Below are 23,717 nucleotides of genomic sequence, written 5' to 3' on the forward strand. Positions count from 1 at the left end.
TGGAAATATGTCACATCCCCAGATCCTCAGCTGCAGCTGCAGTCCTGCCCTGGCCCTGCCCTTGTGTACCCCACAGAGCTGCAGTAACTGTGATTGAATGTCTTGTTCCTTGCACCCAGCTCTTCCTATTCATCTCCTGCGGAGGTTCTTAACCATTTTTGTGCCAATCTGGTGACTCTATGGACCCCTTCTCAGAATAATGTTTTTATTTTTTTGAGATGGAGTCTTGCTGTGTCCCCCAGGCTAGAGTGCAATGGCGCAATCTCGGCTCACTGCAACCTCTGCCTCCCAGGTTCAAGTGATTCTCCTGCCTCAGCCTCCCAAGTAGCTGGGATTACAGGCATGCACCACCATGCCCAGCTAATTTTTGTATTTTTAGTAGAGACAGGATTTCACCATGTTGGCCAGGCTGGTCTCGAACTCCTGGCTGGTCTCGAACTCCTGACCTCAGGTGATCTGCCTGCCTCAGCCTCCCAAATTTCTGGGATTACAGGCATGAGCCTCCACGCCCAGCCAGAATAATGTTTTTAAATGCAGTTATAAAAGTATAGGATTATAAAGGAAGCCAATTATATTAAAGCATAAGTACCAAAACATTTTTCAATGTGTTAGATAGAAACTTCATTAATTCATTAAACAATAAGATAACAGGATATGAAAATAGCTATAGTATCTGTTGGTAACAAAGTTACAGGCACTGCTAACACTACTGTGGGTTTTGCTTACATTCTAATGGTAGGGAATACTCAATTTCATTTAAAGCTTAGTCAAAAGAAACGTGTGATTTTATTTCCTCCTTTTGTAGACCTCTCCTGAATTCGATCGAACAGTGCTTGGTCTAATGGATCTTTTTACGGAGCATATCATCCTCTCCTTAAATACTGTTTGTAGCTGTCAGTAACACACTTTTAAGACAGGAATGGGATTCGGGCTATACAATGTCTCTCTGGGCCCCTACCTCAATTGACTCAGCTCTCCACTTGAAAGTAATATATTCATTCATTCAGTCCTTCTGCAACTAAAATTGATTGAGCATTGTGCCAGGTGCTACAGACACAACCATGGTTAAGATGAAGGAAACTAACAGAGACCCTGGTCAGATAGGGCGGTCAGCGGAGGCCAGCTTGGGAGATGATCCAGTCCCGGACCTAAAGAACAAGACAGAGGCAGCCATCTGAGCAGTTGGAGGTGTGTAGGTGGATGGTAGGGACTTTCAGGTAGAAGAACAGCATATGCAAAGTGACCGATATGAATCCGTTGCCTAGTGGGTGCCAGGCAGGAATGCCCTTGCTCTGCGGGCCAATGCATGGTGTCTCATCAGGCCTGAAGACAATGATCTATGGGCATGTCTGCATGCCCTCTTGACTGGCATACCCTAGGGAACAAGAGCCATGCCTCCTCATCTGCCTTCCCCTGCCCTCTGGGGTCGTAGGCCTGAGGGTGCTAAATAAATCCCCTCTTTCCCACTGCAGGCATCACCCAAGAGAAAATCAACGAGATGCGGGCGGCTCCTGAGCAGCAGATGATTGCGGACATCCACTGCATGATCGCAGCGGGCCAGGACCTGGACTGGATAGATGCCCAGGGTGCCACACTGGTGAGGAGATGGGCCAGTACCAAAACCAAGACCAGCTAGGTCCGAAGTGGGCCAGCACCTGGTGGGGACCAACCCTGTACCCTTGGGGCCTGTCTGTGACCTTGGACCTCCGCAAGAATCCTTTTGGGTCAGGATTGCCCCTGGATAGGGAGGGTCAGCAGAGCAGGGCTCAGCCTCTTTGAGAACCTGGCCTCTCTCTGGGCTGGGCTTGGTGGCTCACACCTGTAGTCCCAGCTACCTGGGAGGCTGAGGTGGGAGGATCACTTGAGCCTGGGAGTTTGAGTTTGAGTTGTGATTGCACCAATGCACTCTAGCCTGGGTGACAGAAAGACTTTGTCTTTAATAAACAAACAAACAAAAAAGAATCCAGCCACTCTCAAGTGGGGCTTGGAGTTAGGAGCCTGGGTGGGAGACCTGGCTCCCACCTGTTCACCAACTGCTCTGTCTCCAAGATATTCCTTCACCCCAGGCTTCATGTGTCCATCTTGAGCTCCTTATTTCCCTCTCCTCTAATGATGTCCTCCATTAAGAACCGGTGTCACCATTCACCCACTCACTCGTGCTTTCTTGCTTTGCACTGTCCATTCCCCTGCCTTAGTGTCACCTCTCCCACCCTAGCACCCCACTGCCTTGCCTCATCAGCTCCCCTGATATTACTGCAACAGCCTCTCCTTTGGGTTCCCTGACTTCAGAGTCTGCCCACCACTCCCAGTCATCCATTCATCCATTGGTCCATCCAACCATCCATCCATCCATCCATCTATCCATCCATCCATCATTCCATCCATCCATCTGTCCATCCATCCATCCATCCATCCAGTCAACACACAGTTATGAGCACCTCCTCTGTGCTACATACTTTACTAGACCCTGGAGACAGAGAACAATGGGACCTTCTTCTCTCTCAAATCCGCCTGGTTAACTCTACTCATCCTTGCAGCTCAAGTGTCAGTGACTTAGGAAAACCTCCCTGGCCACTCCTCATAGGCTCTCAGAGCACACTGAAGCCTAATATTGGGGAGGTCTGCTTCTGCAACCTGTAAATCAAAATTCAGAGCATGGCTATGGCAGCCTACCCCCCTGACTGGGGGGTGGGTGCCCTGTCCCAGGCTTAGGTTCCACACTGGTCGTAAGCACTCAGCAGTCTCAGGATCTCGAGCTCACTAGATAGGGCTCAGCAGTACCAGATATCCTCACTGCCCCTCAGGCCTGACCTGGCAGCCCAGGTGTGATAAGTGGGCTTCTCCCACCTGCTTCCTGAGCTCTCACATCTGTTTTGTGCCCATTTCTATTACTTGGGTCCCTGCTTGGATCACCTGCTCAGCCTAGCACTCAAGAATGGGGTCAGGTAGGAAGACTGACTATTTCTGTCTGAAGTCAAGGCCAGGCTGCACTAGGGCATTACTCACCCTCATTGCAGCTCCACTGGGGCTGTCACTGGGTCCTCTAGACACAGGGATCTTCTCTACCTGGGCTGGGGCTGGCCTCAGGGTGGCCCCACCCCCATGGGCTGGGCATATACTAGGTCTCAGGTCTTCCCAGTAAACTGGAGATCATAGTGTCTTCCTCACAGTGTTGCTGGGAGCATTAAATGAGATTCTGTGTGAAAGTGCTTAGCACAGTCTGCAAATTCTCGATAGATGTTAGCAGTGACCATTATTTTTACTAACAATGCCACTATTCCACTCATACCTTTTCATTTCCAGCCAAGTAGTGAGGTTTGTAATGTCGGACTGGCCAGCAGGTGTCATTCTCTACAACTGACAAGCATCAGACATTTATAAATCAGATAATTATACTAATTTTCACATCATACCCTTGCTTTTTCAAGTTGGAAAAAAAAGAAGCTTCAAGCAACCTTCTCCCAGGATGAGGTGGCATCTGACCATCAGGGCTGTGTTCAGAAGGATCACTTCCTGAGGCCATGCCTTCTTTGTCCCACTGACTCTCCAGCCCAAGACCTCAGGCCCCCTGAGGTTCTCTGGCTTCCTCCCAGCTAGTCTTCTGCTGGCCGCCTTGGACTCTCACTTCTATCTCTCATCTTGGCTGGCCAGTTGATGTCTTTTTGCCTTATTTCCTTCTTTCTCCTTCATTCATTCTCATGGTCATCATTTAGGACTCTCTCAGAATGTGAATCCCGTACTGAGTGTTCATTATGGGCTAAGCTATTTATGTACTTTGGGGGCAAATTGAACAATCATGACAACTGAGGTCTGCCAGGCAGTGGTCATGACTGAAGGCCTTGAATGGGATCACAGTCCCTTATTGGATGTATTATCTATTGCTGCATAACAAACTACCCCAAAATGTAGCATCCTAAAACAATAATAAATATTTATTGTCTCACATGGTTTCTTTGGGTCAGAGAGTTAGGGACAGCTTAACTGGGTGGCTCTGGCTTGGTGGCTGTCATGATATTGCAACCAAGATGTTGCAATATTGTTGAGACTACTGGGGCTGCAGTCTTATCTGAAGGCTTGACTGGTACTGGAGGATCCACTTCCAAGTCAGTTCACTCACATGGCTGGCAAGTTAGTGCTGGCTGTTGGCAGGAAGCCTCAGTTTCTCACCTCCTTAGGACCTCTCCTTGAGGCTTCTTGAGGATCCTCACAACATAGTGGCTGCCTTCTTCTAGAATGATTGATCCAAGACAACATAAAGTAGAAGCAGCAATGCCTTTTAATGCCCTAGCCTCAGAAATCACAAATAGGATATTCACAATATCCTATTTGTTAGAAGTGAGTCACTCAGTCTGGCCCACATTCAAGGTGAGAACAGTCAGGCTCCATCTTTTAAAGGAAGATGTGTCAAAGAATTTGTAGACATATTTAAAAATCACCATATTGAACCTCAGAGACCCCTTCTTCAGGGCTCAGTGCACAGTAGGGGCTCAGTAAATGCTGTTGCTTTAACCACATGGATGCTAAGACCAACCACAGGGAAGAAGAATTCAGCTCTCTACCTTTCCTTTTAAGTCCATATTTCAGACTTAATAATCCTCTGCAATGTGACTGGTATTTCCATTTCATTCTATTCCATTCTACTGGCCCCAAGGATGCTGTGGGACTTGGGTGAAGGTGAGAGCTAGCCTACCGTCAATGTGGGGCTGATCCCCTGGGGAATGCTCACTTCTTTCCTCTCCTCCAGCTGCACATAGCTGGAGCCAATGGATACCTGCGGGCAGCTGAGCTCCTCCTGGACCATGGAGTGCGTGTGGATGTGAAGGACTGGGATGGCTGGGAGCCCCTGCATGCAGCTGCCTTCTGGGGACAGGTAGTTCTCACCCACAGGGCTGTGGGGGAGGCCGGCACAGGGCTAACCTGCTGACACCAAGTTTTTTGGGCTGGCAGTTGGTTTCAAAGAACATAAGACTTTAAGGCTTAAGGTGTTGAATATAGCTCATATGTGGGATATGAAAAGGCCTAGGGAGTTTGCAAAAAACATTGGACAAAGCAAGTTGTGTTTTTTTTTGTTTTTTTGTTTTTTTTTGAGACGGAGTCTTGATCTGTCACCCAGGCTGGAGTGCAGTGGTGCAATCTCATTTCACTGCAACCTCCATCTCCTGGGTTCAAGCAATTCTCCTGGCTCAGCCTCCTGAGTAGCTGGAATTACAGGCATGTGCCACCATGCCCAGCTAATTTTTTGTATTTTTAGTAGAGACAGGGTTTCACCATGTTGGTCAGGCTGGTCTCAAACTCCTGATCTCAGGTGATCTGCCTGCCTCGGCCTCCCAAAGTGCTGGGATGCCACCATGCCTGGCTGACAAGTTCTATTCTAATAGGATGGTAATCAAATTTGCCAAATAAGAAAATTACCAGCATTTTTGCTCCTAGTAGTTTCTCCCTTTGTTTCCAGATACAAAACTCTGATTGTCACTTACACCTAGTCCCTCCTTAGATACCTGCCAGCTCTAGAGTTACAGCCAACTCTTTCTTCTCCTTCTCCTTGGTGTGGCCCAGGCATGTGGAGGAGGTGCTAAGCTCATTGCATCTGTCTGGATTCCCCCCATGGCTCTAGTTTGCAGGCCTTCCCTGGAAATCAACTTTGTCCCACTATTCTTTGGGTCACATCCTAAGAGGCCTTGGGCACTCTCTCCACCTCCTAGGCTTTCTGAGCTCTGGGCAGGGGGACACATGAGCTTCTTCCTGTGTTTCAGATGCAGATGGCAGAGCTATTGGTGTCCCATGGAGCTAGTCTCAGCGCAAGGACATCCATGGATGAGATGCCAATAGGTAAGTCCAGCACAACAGCTGGTGTGCACAAATAGGCAGTCATCAATGTTTTGATGGGTAGAGGGAGAAATAGATAAATATATGGTTGTATAGATTGATGGATTGGTGTGTAGATAGATAGATGGATTAATTAATGGAAGGTAGATGAATGGATGGATGGACAGATTAATGGATAGATGGATAAATGGATGAATGGATGGATGAGGTGGTAGATGGGTAGATATTATGAGGTCTGGTTGAATAGATGGGTGGGTGGGTGGATGGATGGATGGATGGATGGATAGACAGAAAAATAAGTGTCTACGGCCATACCACCCTGAACGCGCCCGATCTCGTCTGATCTCGGAAGCTAAGCAGGGTCGGGCCTGGTTATTACTTGGATGGGAGACAGAAAAATAAGTGGATGAGTGGGTAAAGGATGAATCTATGAATAGATGGCTCAGTCAGCAATAGGTAGATAGATGGATGAAGGGGTTAGGTAGAATAGATGGGAGTATGTAGCTTTCTTAGCATCTTTGCATAATTTATTGCTTGGGCTATGTGGGGTACCTGCTTGTTTCCCTCACTACTTCTCATATCAGTGAAGACTTGAGGACTCTTCTTGGAAACTATCAAAGAGCAACATGAATCCCTCGGTCATAGCTGGGAAGCTTAGGAATTGTGACTGTGCCCAGAACCTGGGTTTCCCATTCTTATAATCCTCTAAGGTTTGGGTTGCAGCCCAGGAACTTTGGCTGGCATTGTTTTCTTGCCTCCCTGCATGCCCCGAAAGATGCTTGGAGTTTTCAGTGGGTTGGGGTGGCAGCTCCTCTGGTCTGGAGCACCCTCTTGCACCACAGGTCCTGGCCCCATCCCCCACAACAGACTCCTCTGCCCCTTCAGACCTGTGTGAGGAGGAAGAGTTCAAGGTCCTGCTGCTGGAGCTAAAACACAAGCATGATGTGATCATGAAGTCACAGCTGAGGCACAAGTCATCCTTGAGCCGGAGGACCTCCAGCGCAGGCAGCCGTGGGTGAGTCCGGGGCAGGGCAGCCAGGGGTCCCTGTGTGTGGTCCTGCCTGTGGTGCCTGGGTGCAGCCTCCAGCACCCACTTTGTCCTCTCAGGAAGGTGGTGCGGCGAGCCAGCCTGTCGGACAGGACCAACCTGTATAGGAAGGAGTATGAGGGAGAGGCCATCCTGTGGCAGCAGCGGAGTGCAGCTGAGGATCAGCGGACCTCCACCTACAACGGGGACATCAGGGAGACCAGGACAGACCAAGAGAATAAGGACCCTGTGAGTGGCCTCACGCCCTGCCCTAGTGTCAGCCACTGCAATGGGAGGAGAACAGGGCCCAGCCTGGCCTTGCCTCTTCAACTGAGAGCCTTCAGAGGGAAGTAGCCAGGCACTGCCCTTAAACTAGCATATCCAGTCTGATGATGATGGCTACTGTAGTTAAACCAGCAGATTCAGTCTGATGGTGGTGGCTGCTGTAGTTAAGGAGGTGATCGGGGAGTGTGTTAGAGGCTGAGCTGGGTGCTTTGGCACACAGGTAGGTCTCCTAATTGACCGGGGGTGAGTGTCCGCTATGTGCCTAGCTGTGCTCCAGCACACCTAGCAGTGGACTTCCCAGAAGAGAGCCTCAGTAGGGCAGTCACCCAGGAGCTGAGGGTGCTACAACTTCTTTTTCAGGAAATATAACAAGATATTGAGAATTGTGTTTATCAGAACATGTTTTTTGAAAAATGGAGTAGGATCCTAGTAGGACCTCTGAGAAGCCTGCTCCTGTAGCAGCCAATGGTCCTTTAAGCTTTAAGCTGCTTTCCTGAGGGGACACACATTCATTTCTGATGGCTGCTTTAAGAAATTATCACAAACTGGATGGCTTAACATGGTGGAAATTTATTTTCTCTCAGTTCTGAAGGCCAGAAGTCTAAAATCGAGGTGACACCAGCATTGGTTCCCTCTGGGGGCTCTCAAGGGGATTCTGTTCCACGCTCTGCGAGCTTCTGGTGGCTCAGGCATTCTTTGGCTCTTGCTAGCAATTATTCCAGTCTCTGCTTCTATCTCCACATGACCTTTTTCTTTGTCTGTGTGTGTCTGTTTTCTTTTTTTATTTTTATTTTATTGGATTTTTTTTGAGACAGGGTCTTGCTCTGTCACTCAGGCTGGAGTGCAGTGGCATGATTATAGATCACTGAAGACTCCAACTCATGGGCTTAAGCGATCCTCCCACCTCAGCCTCCCAAGTAGCTGGGACTATAGGCGGGGGCCATCACGACTGGCTAATTTTCAAATTTCTTGTAGAGATGAGGTCTTGCTGTGTTGCCCAGGCTGGCCTCAAACTTAGCCTCAATCAATCCTCCCGCCTTGGCTTCTCAAAGTACTGAGATTACAGGTTCGAGCCACTGTACCTAGCCTGTTTTTTCCTCTTATAAGGACACCAGTCATTGGATTGGAGCCCATGCCAATCCAGTATGACCTAATCTTAATTTAATTTATTACACCTGCAAATACCTATTTCTAGATAAAGTCACATTCAGAGATTCCAGGTAGACATGAATTTTTGAGGGACACTACTTAACCCAGAACCAACACACTCACTCAGCATGGCTGCTTTCTTGCTGAGTGGAGTGAACAAGTTTGGGGCTGGAGTGGAATTGCTGAGGACGAGGGAGAAGTTAACTGTACCAGAAGTGGTCTGCCATTTTCGTTCTTCCACCACACCATGAACAGATGAAAACATGCCTAGAGAGTTTAGCCTTGGTGGGATGAAATTGATTAGCTACCGAGCATGCCCACGTGTCTCAGAGGGACCCTGCTTCCCAGCATGAACAGTGGGGTCACGTACTGCCTGTCTCACCAGGAGGTGTGAAGGTGCCTGCCCAAGGGGAGGCCACATCAAAGCCACCAGCTGGTGATGGAGAGGGCACGTAGGGAAGCTTTGTTCTGCCTGGCCCCTTAGTTTGAGGATTGGTGAGAAAAGAGATGTAGATCAATATCAAATCACATTTCAGATGTCTCCCAGCTGTGCTTTATTTATTTTTCCTTTGTGATTGTGGTGTAACTTAAGTATGGTAAAGCAGACAAATCTTTTTATCTTTTTATGATATGGAGCCTCGCTCTGTTACCCAGGCTGGAGTGCAGTGGTGTGATTTCAGCTCACTGCAACCTGTGCTCCCGGGTTCAAGCGATTCTCTTGCCTCAGCCTCCCGAGTAGTTGGGATTACTAGTGCCCGCCACGACGCCTGGTGGATTTTTGTATTTTTAGTAGAGATGGGGTTTCACCATGTTGGCCAGGCTGGTGTTGAAGTTCTGACCTCAAGCAATCCTTACCCACTTGGACCTCCCAAAGTGCTGGGCTTACAGGTGTGAGCCACCATGCCTGGCCAAGTAGACAAATCTTAAATGAGATTTTCAACAACCTTTTACAAATGTACACACTCAGATGAATTCATAGAGCATTTTCATCATCCATGTTCTCTCTCCGTCCTTTCCCCCACTCCAAATGTAGTCACTATTTAACTTTGAGTTCTAAAGATTAATTTTGTATATGCATATGAATGACCCTGTAGTTTCTTTCGTGTCTGGCTTTTTTTACATCTGTGAGAGTCACCCACGTTGTGGCATATAGCAGTAGTGTTTTTTTTTTTTTTTTTTTTTTTTTTTAGACAGGAGTTCACTCTGTTGCCTGGGCTGGAGTGCAGTGGTGTGATCCTAGCTCACTGCAGCCTTGACCTCTTGGGATCAAGCGATCCTCCCACCTCAGCCTCTTGGGTAGCTGGGACTATAGGCATGCACCACCATGCCTGGCTAATTAAAAAAAATTTTTGGCCGGGTGCCGTGGCTCATGCCTGTAATCCCAGCACTTTGGGAGGCCGAGGTGGGTGGATCACAAGGTCAAGAGATCGAGACCATCCTAGCCACAAGGTAAAACCCCATCTCTACTAAAAATACAAAAATTAGCTGATCATGGTGGTGCGCGTCTGTAGTCCCAGCTACTCAGGAGGCTGAGGCAGGAAAATCACTTGAACCCGGGAGGGGGAGGTTGCAGTAAGCCAAGATCGAGCCACTGTACTCCAGCCTGGGGACAGAGCGAGACTCCGTCTCAAAACAAAAAAAAACAAAACAAAATTTTTTAGAGATGGAATCTTGCTATGTTGCCCAGGCTGGTCTCAAACTCCTGGGCTCAAATGATCCTCTTGCCTCAGTCTCCCAAAGTGCTGGGATTATAGGCGCAAGCCGCTGCACCTGGCCTCATTCTTGTTTTTTTTTCTTTTTCTTTTTTTTTTTGAGATGGAGTCTTGCTCTGTCCCCCAGGCTGGAGTGCATTGGCGCGATCTCGGCTCACTGCAACCTCCATCTCCCGGGTTCATGCCATTCTCCTGACTCAGCCTCCCTAGTAGCTGGGACTATAGGTGCCCACCATCACGCCCAGCTAATTTTTTGTATTTTCAGTAGAGACGGGGTTTCACCGTGTTAGCCAGGATGGTCTCGATCTCCTGACCTCGTGATCCGCCCGCCTCAGTCTCCCAAAGTGCTGGGATTACAGGCGTGAGCCACCACGCCTGGCCGCCTCATTCTTTTTTATTGCTTTCTAGAATTCGATTGCTTGAATATTAAAATTTACATATCCATGCTCCTTTTTTTTTTTTTTTTAAATTGAGACAGAGTCTCGCTTTGTCACCCAAGCTAGAGTGCAGTGGCATGCTCTTGGCTCACTACAACCTCTGCCTCCCAGGTTCAAGCGATTCTCCTGTCTCAGCCTCCTGAGTAGCTGGGATTACAGGTGCGTGCCACCACGCCCGGCTAATTTTTCTATTTTTAGTAGAGATGGGGTTTCGCCATATTGGCCAGGCTGGTCTTGAATTCCTGACCTCAAACGATCCACCCTCCTCGGCCTCCCAAAGTGTTGGTATTACAGGGGTCAGCCACTGCTCCTGGCCTCCATTCTCCTTTTGGTGGACATTTGGGTTTCTTGTTTCTGGCTCCTGTGAATAAAGCTCCTATAAACATTTTTGTACATGTCTTTTGGTGGACATAAGCACTATTTTGTGTTGGGAATATACCCAGGAAAGCAGTGGGAGTCATGGGTAGGCATATGTTTAGCTTTAATGGATACTACCAAGCAGTTTTCCAAGGTGCCTTGTACCTGTCTGCTTTCCCATGGCAGACAGAGTGTTTCTTGCCAACCCTTGGTATAGTCAGCCTTTTTTTTTTTTGATACAGAGTTCCGCTCTTGTTGCCCAGTCTGGAGTGCAATGGCGCCATCTCGGCTCACTGCAATCTCCGCCTCCCAGGTTCAAGTGATTCTCCTGTCTCAGCCTCCTGAGTAGCTGAGATTACAGGCACCTGCCACCATGCCCAGCTAATTTTTGTGTTTTAGTAGAGATGGGGTTTCACCATGTTAAGGTGGGAATTCTCAAAGCGTGGTCCCTGGACCAGCAACATCAGCATCACCTGGGAACTTATTAGAAATGCAGACTTTGGCTGGGCACAGTGGCTCACAAATCCTGTAATCCCAAAACTGAGGGAGGCTGAGGTGGGAGGATCTCCTGAGCCTAGGAGTTACTGGACAACATGGCAAGACCCTATCTCTACCCCCCACCAAAAAAAAAAAAAAAACAATTAGGTGGGTGTGGTGGTGTGTACCTGTAGTCTTAGGTCTTGTGAGGCTGAGGCAGGAGGATTGCTTGAGTCGAGGAATTCAACGCTGCAGTGAGCTATGATAGCACCACTGAACTCCAGCCTGGGTGACAGAGTGAGGCCTGGTCTCTAGAAAGAAAATAAAAATAAATAAATGTAGATTCTCAGGACCCACCCCAGATGTGGCGATACTGCTGCACACAAGAATTTCAGAACCACTTATTTGAGGAATAATTTGTTCAGCCTGACCCCCAAATCACATTTCTTCCAAGGCTGTGCCCTGTTAGCCTTCAGGGCTGACTTTGGTTCACTGTTTTTTGTTTTTGTTTTTGTTTTTTTCCTCTGAGACAAGGTCTCACTCTGTTGCCCAGGCTAGACTGGAGTGCAGTGGCACAATCTTGGTTCACTATAGCCTCTGCCTCCCAGATTCAAGCAATTCTCCCACCTCAGCCTCCTGATTAGCTGGGACTACAGGCACCCGCCACCATGCCCGGCTAATTTTTGTGTTTTTTGGTAGAGATGGGGTTTCCCCATGTTGGCCAGGCTGGTCTCGAACTCCTGACCTTAAGTGATCCACCTGCCTTCGCCTCCCAGAGTGCTGGGATTACAGACATGAGCCACTGTGCCCCTTGTTTTTCAATCTGATGTTTAAGTAGCAGTACAGACAAACTAAATCAGAATCTCAGGAGTTGGGACCTCAGCATTGTATATGTTTGTCATTGGTGTTTTTTTTAATTTTTTTTTTAGATGGAATCTTGCTCTGTTGCCAGGCTGGAGTGCAGTGGCTCAATCTTGGCTCACTGCAACCTCCGCCTTCCAGGTTCAAGCGATTTTCCTGCCTTAGCCTCCTGAGTAGCTGGAACTACAGGCGCACGCCACCATGCCCAGCTAATTTTTGTATTTTTAGTAGAGACGGGGTTTCACCATGCTGGCCAGGATGGTCTCAATCCCTTGACCTTGTGATCCACCCGCCTCGACCTCCCAAAGTGCTGGGATTACAGGCGTGAGCCACCATGCCTGGCCATGTCGTTGTTTGTTAAAGCTAAAGAGAGACTGTTTTTGAAGTGATTGCAGCAGTAAGTAGAATGCGTCGACCACAGAATTGGCAAGATCTTGGAGGTCAAGGAGAAAGGAGTTCGTTTCCTAGGGAGGAAGACAGAGGCTGCAAGGACTGAGGGTTGGGGGTGGGACGAGCAGGTGGTGTAATTGGACAGTTGACCAGGAATGTGTGTCCGGTGGTCAGCCCATTTCCAGAAGGGTCTTCAGGAGAGTTTTTCTGCATTGCAGTGCTTGTTTACCCTCAGGGTGAGTCAAAGTCCAGGATCCTGTGGGGAGGGGAGCAGCTTAACTAAAATTTGGTTAAATCATTTACTGCTGGGCGCAGGGGCTCACGCCTGTAATCCCAGCACTTTGAGAGGCCCAGGCAGGCGGATCATCTGAGGTCAGGAGTTTGAGACCAGCCTGGCCAACATGGCGAAACCCTGTCTCTACTAAAAATAGCCAGGCGTGGTGGCAGGTGCCTGTAATGCCAGCTACTTGGGAGGCTGAGGCAGGAGAATCACTTGAACCTGGGAGGCAGAGGTTGCAGTGAGCCAAGATTGCACCACTGCACTCCAGCCTGGGCAACAGAGTGAGACTCTATCTCAAAAAAAAAAAAAATCATTTAGCAAGCATTTAATTTCGGTTGATAAATTGACAGTTTAGCTAATCATTTCAGAGAAAAAGAATGAGAATTTGGGGGACTGTGTTTGGGTTGTCCTAGGAAAAGGAGGGGTCGTCTGAGCGTTCTGGAAATCCTATGGGGAAGGGTGATTCTGTGCAGTCAGCCATTCCCCAGAACACAGAAGGTGGGGGTTTTGTTTAACCTTCCTGTTGTCCAGTATCTCAGTTCAACATTGCCAAGATGATGGTGCCTACCACAAAGGGTGTTCTAGGGTCAATTGTGTTCTTATTTGTATAGAACTCAGCCCATAATTTGTACCTCATTAAGCATTAGGCAGATAGGTATATTTAGAAGTTCCCTGCATCATGAGAAAACCTCTTTCGTCTAACCCACATCCTTCAGGCTGGAGTTAATTCCTCTTCCTTCAGTGCTCTGATTTCTGACACTGGAGATGGATATAGGTGGGTTTTGTTTTCTTTTATTGAGACAGGGTCTCATTTTGACAGGGTCACTCAGGTTAGACTGCAATGGTACAAACATGGCTCACTGCAGCCTCACCCTCCTGGGCTCAAGTGATCCTCCTGCCCAGCCTCCCATGTAGCTGAGCCACAGGCACGCACCTCCATGCCCAGCTAATTTTTAAATATTCGTGTAGTGATGAGGTCTCACTATGTTGCCCAGGCTGGTCTCCAACTCTTAGGCTGAAGCCATCCTCCCACCTCAGCCTACCAAAGTGCTGGGATTACAGGCATGAGCCACTGCACCCAGCAGGGATTTTTTTCTTTTTAAACTAATAGATTTTTTTTTCCGAGCAGTTTTAGAACTCTAGAAAAATAAGTGGAAAGTACAGATATTTCCCATATACACCCCCCTCCACCCTGGTTTCCCCTGTTATTAACAACTCGCATTAGTGTGGTACATATGTTATCACTGATGAGCCAATATTGATACATTATTATGAACTAAAGCCCATAGTTTACATCGGGTTTGCTCTTTGTGTCGTAACTCCTGTGGGTTTTGACAAATGCATAATGTCATGTGTCCATCATGATAGTGTCACACAGAATGCTCTCGCCACTTGGTTTAGGTGGTTATATTAGACGGTTGAGATTGTGAACAACTGGTGAAAGAGACCAGGGCTGTCCCACTAAACAGCCCTGGTATTCTACTTACGCTTCCTCCCCAAACTCTAGCAATCACTGATCTTCTACTGTTTTCATAAGTCTTGCTTTTCCAAAATGTTATATACGTGGAATTATATAATATGTGATGCTTTCAGATTGGTGTTCTATATGGTTTTTTTTGAGACAGAGTCTCACTTTATTGCCCAGGCTGGAGTGCAGTTGTGCAATCTCGGCTCACTGCAACCTCTGCCTCCTGGTTCAAACAATTATCCTGCCTCAGCCTCCTGAGTAGCTAGGATTAGCGGCATGCATCACTGCGCCTGTCTAATTTTTGTGTTTTTCTTTTAGTAGACACAAGGTTTCACCATGTTGGCCAGGCCGGTCTCGAACTCCTGACCTCGAGTGATCCGTCCACCATAGCATCCCAAAGTGCTGGGATTATAAGCGTGAGCCACCATGCTCGGCCTGTACATGTTTTTTTTAACTGTCTAGATGATGCCAATGTGCATCCAAGATGGGATCAGCGTCTCAGATCTTTGCCACTCTAAGCATCAGCAGGAAATTCTTAGAAGTGCCAAATTGCAGGCCCCAACCCAGACCTATTGAATCAGAATATGGATTTTAAAAATATCCCTAGGCAACTCACATACACATCAAAGTTTGAGAAGCACTGACTAGGACCACCAAGAAACGGTCTCTCCATGACATGGCATCAGTCTGCCTGCATAGTTCAGAAGGAGCCATTAAAAAAAAAAAAAAGGTTGGACTCGGTGGCTCATGCCTGTAATCCCAGTGCTTTGGGAGGCTGAGGTGGGAGGATCATTTGAGACCAGGAGTTCAAGACCAGCCTGTGCAACAGAGTGAGGCCCTGACTCTAAAAGGAGAAAGCGAAGAAATACACACTCATAAATGGAAACTTACTATGGAAAGTGTTCTTTGCCTTATCACATATTACCATATATATATATAACATATATATGTTATATATGTTATATATAAATACATATATACATATATAAAATACATATATATGTTATATGTACATATATGTTATATATATGTATGTTTTATATATATTTATATATGTATGTTATATATAAATATATATGTTAGAAAACTAGATTATAAACTAGATTATATATATATATCTTGGACATCTTTCCATGCCAGCTCATGGAAAATTCCTTCATTCTTTTTGCCAGCTACAGAGCATGCCAATAGAAGTACTGGCCACAATGTCCTGCTTGCCCAATGATGACTTTCAGGCTTTGCACTAATGAGAGAGAAAATCCGTGAAATGGGCTTGCTGGTGCAAAGTATACAATCTTTTCTAAAAATTTTTATCATTATTATTGTTTTTATTTTTTACTGAAGAGCTGGGGAGAGAAGAAAGGAAAAAAAGAAAAAAATTTCAGTGAAGGATGATGCAAAACTGTCCATCAAAGAGACTGTAGCAATTTACATTCTCACTTATTTCCCCATACCCCTACCAACACTGAGTAACAACACACTTTAAACGAATTTGTCAATGTGATATCCAAAAGTGATATTTTGTTGTTTTAATTTTTATAGTATTAATGATTAGTGAGGATAAATGTTATTCTAATGCCATGTATATCTATATATTTTGCTGTGGGCTACATATTAGTATCCCCTGCCTACTATTTTTATTCGGTAGGTAGGCTTTTAAAAATTGACTTTTGGCTGGGTGCGGTGGCTCATGCCTGCAATCTCAGCACTTTGGGAAGCTGAGGAGTGTGGATCACTTGAGGCCAGGAGTTCAAGACCAGCCTGGCCAGCATGGTGGAACCCCATCTCTACAAAAATACAAAAATTTGCTGGGTGTGGTAGTACGTGCCTGTAATCCCAGCTACTCGGGAGGCTGAGGCAGGAGAATTGCTTGAACCCGGGAGGCAGAGGTTGCGGTGAGCAGAGATTGCGCCACTGCACTCCAGCCTGAGAGACAGAGCAAGACTCTGCCTCAAAAAAAAAAAAAAAAAAAAGGACTTTTAAGAGCTCTTTATACTTTTAGAAAATTAGTCTCTTTTCTGTAATATATGTTGAAAATATTTTCCTAGTTTCTTCATGTGTCTTTTGACCTTGTTCCCTGTTCATGGTGATTTTTGCTGTGCTTTAAATGTTGTTGCATGTATCTATTTTTTAGTTTATAGTTTTTAGGAAGCAGCTACTTTTCAAACTCTTGTTATCCAAGGATTATTAGGTGTACAGGATCCCTGGGTAAGAATCTTTGTGAGATATGCTTCATATACAGAGGAAGGATTACAAGTGACTGAAAAACCCAACTCAAATGGACTTACACACAAGGAATTTATTGGCTTGTGCAACTGAAAAGTCTGAGCCTGGAAGGATCCTGGACTTCAAATGTGTCATCGGGATGCAGTCTCTCTTAGCCTTTCTTCATGCCAACTTTACTTGGAAGCAGACCCTTCAACATAGTATCTCCCCAGCCCTCAGCTTACATCATTCTTACTACCCACAGTTCCTACAGAAACTTCTCTTTCCCAATTGTTCTAGCAAAAGTCCCAGGGTTGCTTCACTGAAGCAGTTTCAGTTAAGAACTCATCCCTGGGCCAATCCCTGTAGTGAAATATGTTGACTGGCTAGGCCTTGGGTCATGATCCAAGCCCTGGAGCAAGGCCAGGGGTCAGTCAACTGTATGGAAATTCATAGATTGGGGGTTCCCCAAAGGAAAACCCTGGCCCCAATACCCAGGGAGAGAAAACAGATAGAGGAAAAGTCCAAAGAATAATGCCCTCAGCAGAGAGACAGGTGGATAGTAGGTTCAGATCTTCCAGCCAGCTGGTAATGTTGTCCTTCTCACTTGCAGAACCCCAGGCTGGAGAAGCCCGTGCTACTCTCCGAATTTCCTACCAAGATCCCACGAGGTGAACTGGACATGCCTGTTGAGAATGGCCTCCGGGCTCCAGTCAGTGCCTACCAGTATGCGCTGGCCAACGGGGATGTCTGGAAGGTGCATGAGGTGCCCGACTACAGCATGGCCTATGGCAACCCTGGCGTGGCCGACGCCACCCCGCCCTGGAGCAGCTACAAGGAACAGAGCCCTCAGACGCTTCTGGAGCTGAAGCGGCAGCGGGCTGCAGCCAAGCTGCTCAGCCACCCCTTCCTTAGCACCCACCTGGGCAGCAGCATGGCCAGGACGGGCGAGAGTAGCAGTGAAGGCAAGGCCCCCTTGATCGGAGGCAGAACTTCACCGTACAGCAGCAATGGGACCTCAGTATATTACACGGTCACCAGCGGAGATCCCCCACTCTTAAAGTTCAAGGCCCCCATAGAGGAGATGGAGGAGAAGGTGCATGGCTGTTGCCGTATCTCCTAGTCTCCATGTGATGGAGGAGGGAGATGCCTGGGGAGGGGCTCCTGGAATCCAGGCCAGCCCAACAGCCCTGGCTGGGGAGGTGTCAGGGCAGCTGGGGAGAGATGGGCTCTGCTTTTCAGAGGAACTCAGACCCCAGCCCTCACCTGGCTGCCCATAGCATCCCATGTCCCACGTCCCGTGGTTCTGCTTCCTGCTGCATCGTCTGCCATCTGACACAAGGCCTGTCGTGGCCTTCTGGCTCACTCTGCTGTCTGATCTTGGGAGGGTGGGCTTGAGATCCCAGCTCTATTCTTGGTATAAAGGCTTCTCCGGATCAGTACATGCATGTCACATTAACACACACACACACACACACACACACACACACACACACACACACACACATATACACGCACACACAAGCTCGATCAGTGTGTGTAGGAATGACATACCTGGGCTCAGGGGAAGCAAGGGGGCTTAGAATTTGTGGGGTTTTCCCAAAAGGATGGAAGTTAAGACTCAGAGTCTCATTACCACTGCCAATGTGGTTTTAGCAGGGGAGGGGACCCGCTAAGCTGAGACCCATAGTCCTGCTCAGAGTTATCCCAAGGTCTGAGCCACCAGCCACACCTGACAGGGGCGAGAAGTACTCGCTGTGTTCAGAGTGAGCCAGGAATCTACATGGGTAGATGAGATAGACACAGACCTGCTCCCCACAGCCTTGTTGAGAGCCACACTTCTGCCCATGCCAGGAGCCAGCTGTGTGACCATCCAGGGGTGGAGGGGGAAAACCAGGCGATTTAATTCCTGGAATCAACCAAATCATGTTTTCCTCCTCTTGGATGGAAGTGTCAAAGGCAGAAGGGTGTGGGAGGGGGACAAGGTCAGTATTTACCAAAGTGTATCTGATTTTAAAAATTCCTTTAGTCTGTAAAACTCCTAGAGGGAGGGAGGTAACTGAATTCACTTCTTTTTGTGGATCGTATCAAGGTCACTGGGTTTTACTGGCTGGTGCTGGAAAAATGAAGCTAAGTGAGGAGCTTCCATTGGAATGCTTTTCCAAGGAGAGAGGCCAGTTAATTTAAAAAAAACAGTCGCTAGTTAACAGCGACAGAGCCCAGCACCCTGGGGTCTTTGTGAATATCCAGACTGTTTCAGCCCAGCCCATCTCAGCCAACCCTCTTTAGACTGAGCTGTCAGAGCAAGCAATTAGGGGCCAGCCTGCCTCCACCTCCCACCCCCTTCCACCTCCATCAGTCATGTGTGCGGAGTCAGTGCTCGGGATCCCGGGCCCAGCTTTTGCCTTTTTCGGGATGCTTGGTGAGACAGATTTGCCAGTCAGCCCTTTTGAGTTCCCGCCTCACCCAGGGGCTCCCAGCCTGCACTTGCAGGAGTGGTGATGCCCCAAGTCTGCAAATCCAGGGTGCACGTGGTCAATATCCCGTCCTGCATTCAGGAGAGCCATGGTAGGGCTGGAGTTGGGTCTTGCCCAGCCCTGCAGTTTCATAGTCCCAGCCTTCCTGGTGCTGGGGAGGGAGGACTGTGAATGGCTGTTCTCCCCTCACTGCTGATTCTCCCAGGACCCCCTTTGGAGATGCTCATGGCATGGGCACTGCCCACAGGCTCAGCCAGAACCTTTTGGTGTACCCGATAAGCTGCAGGTTATCCCTTGCTCTGTGCGCCTTTTATTTGTCCTTAAACTACCTCCTTAGAGCTCTGAAGGGGTCTCCTAGTTCCAGATTTTAATTTGGGGAACAGATCTGGGTTCTTTTTAACCCTCTTCTTTCTCAGTCTATGAGAAACTTTCCCCGAGGGGCACCTGGGCTAGGGGCTTGGGGCTGGAAGACCATCCCCGCCTTGTGCCACAACTTTGGTCATGGGATCTGCTCTTTGTCATTCTTAGCCCCCTACTGTGGCCCCCATAGCCCCATAACCCAGAGAGGGAGCTGGACTTCAGGGAGCCTGAGTGATGCTTTCCCAGGAACAGGGCAGCTGGCTGGACCAGAAAGTAGAGGGCCCATGGGAGTGACTGCACCCTTGGTGGCTGCTGGAAGGGGAGAGGTTCTCAGCATCAGGCCACCTCCACCCCAATGCCAGGATAGACGTATTCTAGAGTAGGGGTGGAGGCGGCCCAGGGGGCTGAAGACAGGTGCACAGATGCTTCCCACGACCCTGCCATTTGGGGTGGGCTCTTCAACATCTCAGGCTGTGGCTGGAACAGGACAGGATGATCTAAAACACACGTACCATTGGCTGTAAAACAGTATGAGCCCAGACTGACGCTGAAATCCCTCATGAGCCAACCTTAGCTACAAGGTAGGGAGTTCTGAGGGAAGCCGCGTGCTCCTCAGGAGAGAGCTGTTTAGGTTTTCCGATCTTTTTGCTCAGGGGCCAAACACTGAAGGCACGTGCTGCCCAACCCACTGAGCGCCTGAGGCCATTCCCTCCTTTTCCGCATGCCTCCTGCCTCCTGGGCTATTCCTCTCCACCCAGAAGGCTGGGAATCCCAGCTGATTCCCTGACAGGAGCCGACTTCACACACAGGTGACTCTCAGGCATTGGCTCATGTTTTCAGCCAGGGATAAACCATCCCTTCTTGGGGCTTTAAGTCCCTGGGGAGCTTTCCCTGTAGGTCTCCTGGGTGTTGAGAGACAAGTTGGAGACCAACCTCCAATGAATGAGCTGCGGTCATTCATTAATTCACTCACGTAATTTCCTGAGTAGCTGCAACATGCCAGCCTCTACGTTAGGTTCTGCGGATAAAGGAGGAATAAGACAGAGTCAGGAGAACTGTTCTTTGTGGTTTCCGTCCCTTGGGGACCACAGGCATCAGCAGTCCCATTCAAGTCACCTGAGGCAAAGTGTCTGCATCTTCGTCCAGCGACCCTTTGCTTTTCGGCTCCTAGAATCCTTAGAGTCTGAATTCCTTTAGCGGGGAACAGCTGTCGTGGCCACCCCTGGATAACATTTGCCACCAAGTATAGATGCTGGATCTTGGGTTCCAGGCAGACATCATCCAGGTCCATCTGGAACTTTCAGTGATAGCTGCCTTCAGCCAGCATCTTTGGGGGACTCTATAATAGCAGCTTGAGATCAGTGTCTAGAAGACTGTTCTGCAATTTGCTGCCAAATGCATCTCAGGTTTTTAAAGTCATTGTTTCTTGCTCATGGTGGCTCATTTATTACATAGTCCCCTCACCCCACTAATGGATAATGGGAGGAAAAGTTGCTGCTTCCTTCAGCATCAAAGCCTTTCCTTGGGAATCTGCCTCCCTCCATGGCAGGGGTGGATTCGGGAGCTGGGAGTAACCAGGCAAAGTCAACCAGATGCCTAGCTCCTGCTGAGACCCAGGTCCTGTGGCAGCTCCTCATTAGATTAAAGGAGACCACTTCCAAAGCAGGTGCTGCATGGCTCACCATCATATGCCCCAGACAACTGAAAGTTGGCGGTTATCACCAGACTGTGAGTTTCTGGCAAGTAGCTTAGGGAAGCTGAATAAACTCTGGGCCCAGGGCTACTAAAGACTTCAGGATAGAATTCTCCATCAAATATACCCATAAGTAAAACTGCTCTGCACTGTTTGATCCATTTCCAAGGGGCTTAGAAAAGTTAACAAGGGTGTGTCCCCTATCCTGCCCAACCGGTTTGCTGGCTTTGTAATAACATAAGACCATTGTGGTTGTTGGTGTCAGATACCTTCCCATCCTGAGCTCTCTCACCTACCTGCTCTCTCTCCTAGAGCAGGATACTGGGGTACTTTCAAGAAGGGTGCTCCTTTTAAGATGCCCAGAAAAGCTGTATTTAACTCTTGCTATTTGTAACTTGGGGATGGTCTCCCCTGCCCCAGGGCACATAAGAGCAAAGGCTCCAATGGTCAGTGGATGACTCTGCAAAAGTGACCCCCTGTGCCAGAAGCTATAGCCCTCTCCCCGACAGGTCTCTCTTGTTGGCCAGAGGGCCTGCTTCCCATGGGCATTGCAAGTGCCACCGTGCGGGGCCTGGCTCTGCACACCCAGGAAAAGTCTGCAGACCCCCAGCCCTCCGCAATAATTCACCAGACCAGAAGCCACTGGTGTACAGAGAACACTTAAAAAAATGTATTTTATGTGAAAAAAAGTTAAAACTCTGTATACTGTATCAGCAGCTTTGTGTAAAAATGGCAATCAAGAGAGTCTAATATATTTAAAACTTTTTTTAAAAAAATCTTCGCGGATCTTTGATATCGTATTGAGGTAACTTCCAGGTAGCCCCTTGCCACACGGCACCGGTGGGCCTCGGGTCCAAAACTGTGGCTCAGCCACATCCCAAAGGGGGCACATGTCCCTGGAGTTGCTTCCAGCTGCCAAGGCCTGTGACAGAATTCGCTGTTAAGAGTTTTTAATTAAAATTATTAAATTCCTTTTAATAACACCTGCTAGTGTGAGTGATTATTGCTGTGAGCTCACTTGAACAGTGCTGACTTGAATTCACAAAGAGGAGGTTCCTGGAATAGAGGGTGGGTGAGAGCTCCTAGTCTCTTCCCCCTTACCCCACCCCTTTCCCACAGAGGGCTTTCCCATGAGACCCCTGAAATAGAGGGAGCTCTGGGGGCTCAGACCTGGAGCAGATGTCTCCCCAGACTAGGAGATGGTAAAAACTGATGAATTCAAGAAAAGGTGGGTGGTTGGGAATGATCTTCATTCTGTCAAATAATCTCTTTGAAATTAACATGAGGCCGTATAGTAGCATATATTTATTCCATACATTTTCAAAGTTTTTCCTGATTTTATTTATTTATTTATTTATTTATTTATTTATTTATTTATTTATTTATTTATTTTTAAGACGGAGCCTCACTCTTTCACCCAGGCTGCAGTGCAGTGGCGCGATCTCAGCTCACTGCAACCTCTGCCTCCCGGGTTCCAGCGATTCTCCTGCCTCAGCTTCCCAAGTAGCTGAGATTACAGGTGCTCGCCGTGATGTCCAGCTAATTTTTTGTATTTTTAGTGGAGACAGAGTTTCACCATGTTGGCCAGGCTGGTCTCCAACTCCTGACCTCAAGTGATCCTCCCACCTTGAGCTCCCGAAGTGCTGGGATTATAGCCGTGAACCACCACGCCCCGCCTCTCATGACATTTATATGTAACAAGGGTGCCCCTCTCCTCTGTCCCATTCTTGGAGTGAACTGACATGTCCTGTCCTCTTCCCCCTGCCCCATTCTGCTCTTTCCCCTCGTGTGCTTATTGTGGGGAAGTACAATACTATAAAGTACTTCACCTTATGACAGCAATACAGCAGCTAAGGCCCCAGCCATTCTCATTTTTTACCTCGAGCATTAAAGGCATAGAGAAGCTATGTGGTTGCACAGCCTCAGACCACAGTCCTTGGCCCTTGTCCCACACAGAACTTTGTTGGTGTTTTTCTTGAAAGAGGATGAAAAGGGTGTCGGATCACAAGGTCAGGAGTTTGAGACCAGCCTGGCCAACGTGATGAAACCCCATCTCTACTAAAGATGCAGAAAATTGGCCAGGTGTGGTGGCATGAGCCTGTAATCCCAGCTACTCAGGAGGCTGAGGCAGGATAATTGTTTGAACCCTGGAGGCGGAGGTTGCAGTGAGCCGAGATCACACCATTGCACTCCAGCCTGGGTGACAGGGCAAGACTCCGTCTCAAAAAAAAAAAAAAAAAAAAAAGAAGGTGCTCTCTTGCAGCCTCCCAGACCCTGGATACCAGAGCAGGGACACATGGAAGGCCCCACACTTATTCTTGAGAAACTTCACAAAGGGATGGGGATGGGGAGAGGAGAGGTAGAGAGGGAGAGGCGTCTGAACAGCGGCAGGCATTCATCCATTTAAAAAGGTTATTGGTTGCTAAATAATAATGGTAACATCTCACATTTATGAGCCACTTTTCATTTACATAAAAAAGATGAGGACTGAAAATTGACTGTTGGATTTAGCTCTGTGGAACTCATGATGAACCTGACAAGAGGTTTTGGTAAAGCAGTGGGGGTTTTAACCTGATTGAAGAGGGCTGGAAGGGAACTGGAGAGAGCAAGTATAGACAACTGGTTTGAGGGTTTCTTTTCTTTCTTTCTTTTTCTGAGACAGGGTCTTACTCTGTCACCCAGGCTGGAGTGCAGTGGTGTGATCATAGTTCAC

At 48.0% G+C, this 23,717-nt stretch overlaps 1 protein-coding gene across 2 annotated transcripts in view; it reads left to right on the top strand.

The window, feature by feature from the left end:
- The window catches only part of PPP1R16B (protein phosphatase 1 regulatory subunit 16B), a 118,204-nt gene extending 96,217 nt beyond the window's left edge, over window positions 1-21,987 (top strand). For both annotated transcript variants that reach the window (XM_004062144.5, XM_055373232.2), the window contains 6 exons: window positions 1,473-1,597; window positions 4,745-4,870; window positions 5,754-5,829; window positions 6,712-6,841; window positions 6,934-7,102; window positions 17,088-21,987. In XM_004062144.5, the coding sequence (XP_004062192.1) occupies window positions 1,473-1,597; window positions 4,745-4,870; window positions 5,754-5,829; window positions 6,712-6,841; window positions 6,934-7,102; window positions 17,088-17,597 (1,136 nt within the window). In that variant the 3' untranslated portion in view covers window positions 17,598-21,987. The remainder of the gene's footprint in view (window positions 1-1,472; window positions 1,598-4,744; window positions 4,871-5,753; window positions 5,830-6,711; window positions 6,842-6,933; window positions 7,103-17,087) is intronic.
- Window positions 21,988-23,717: the final 1,730 nt, after the last annotated feature.

This window comes from Gorilla gorilla, chromosome 21, assembly GCF_029281585.2.
Source record: "Gorilla gorilla gorilla isolate KB3781 chromosome 21, NHGRI_mGorGor1-v2.1_pri, whole genome shotgun sequence".
Lineage (NCBI taxonomy): Eukaryota > Metazoa > Chordata > Mammalia > Primates > Hominidae > Gorilla > Gorilla gorilla.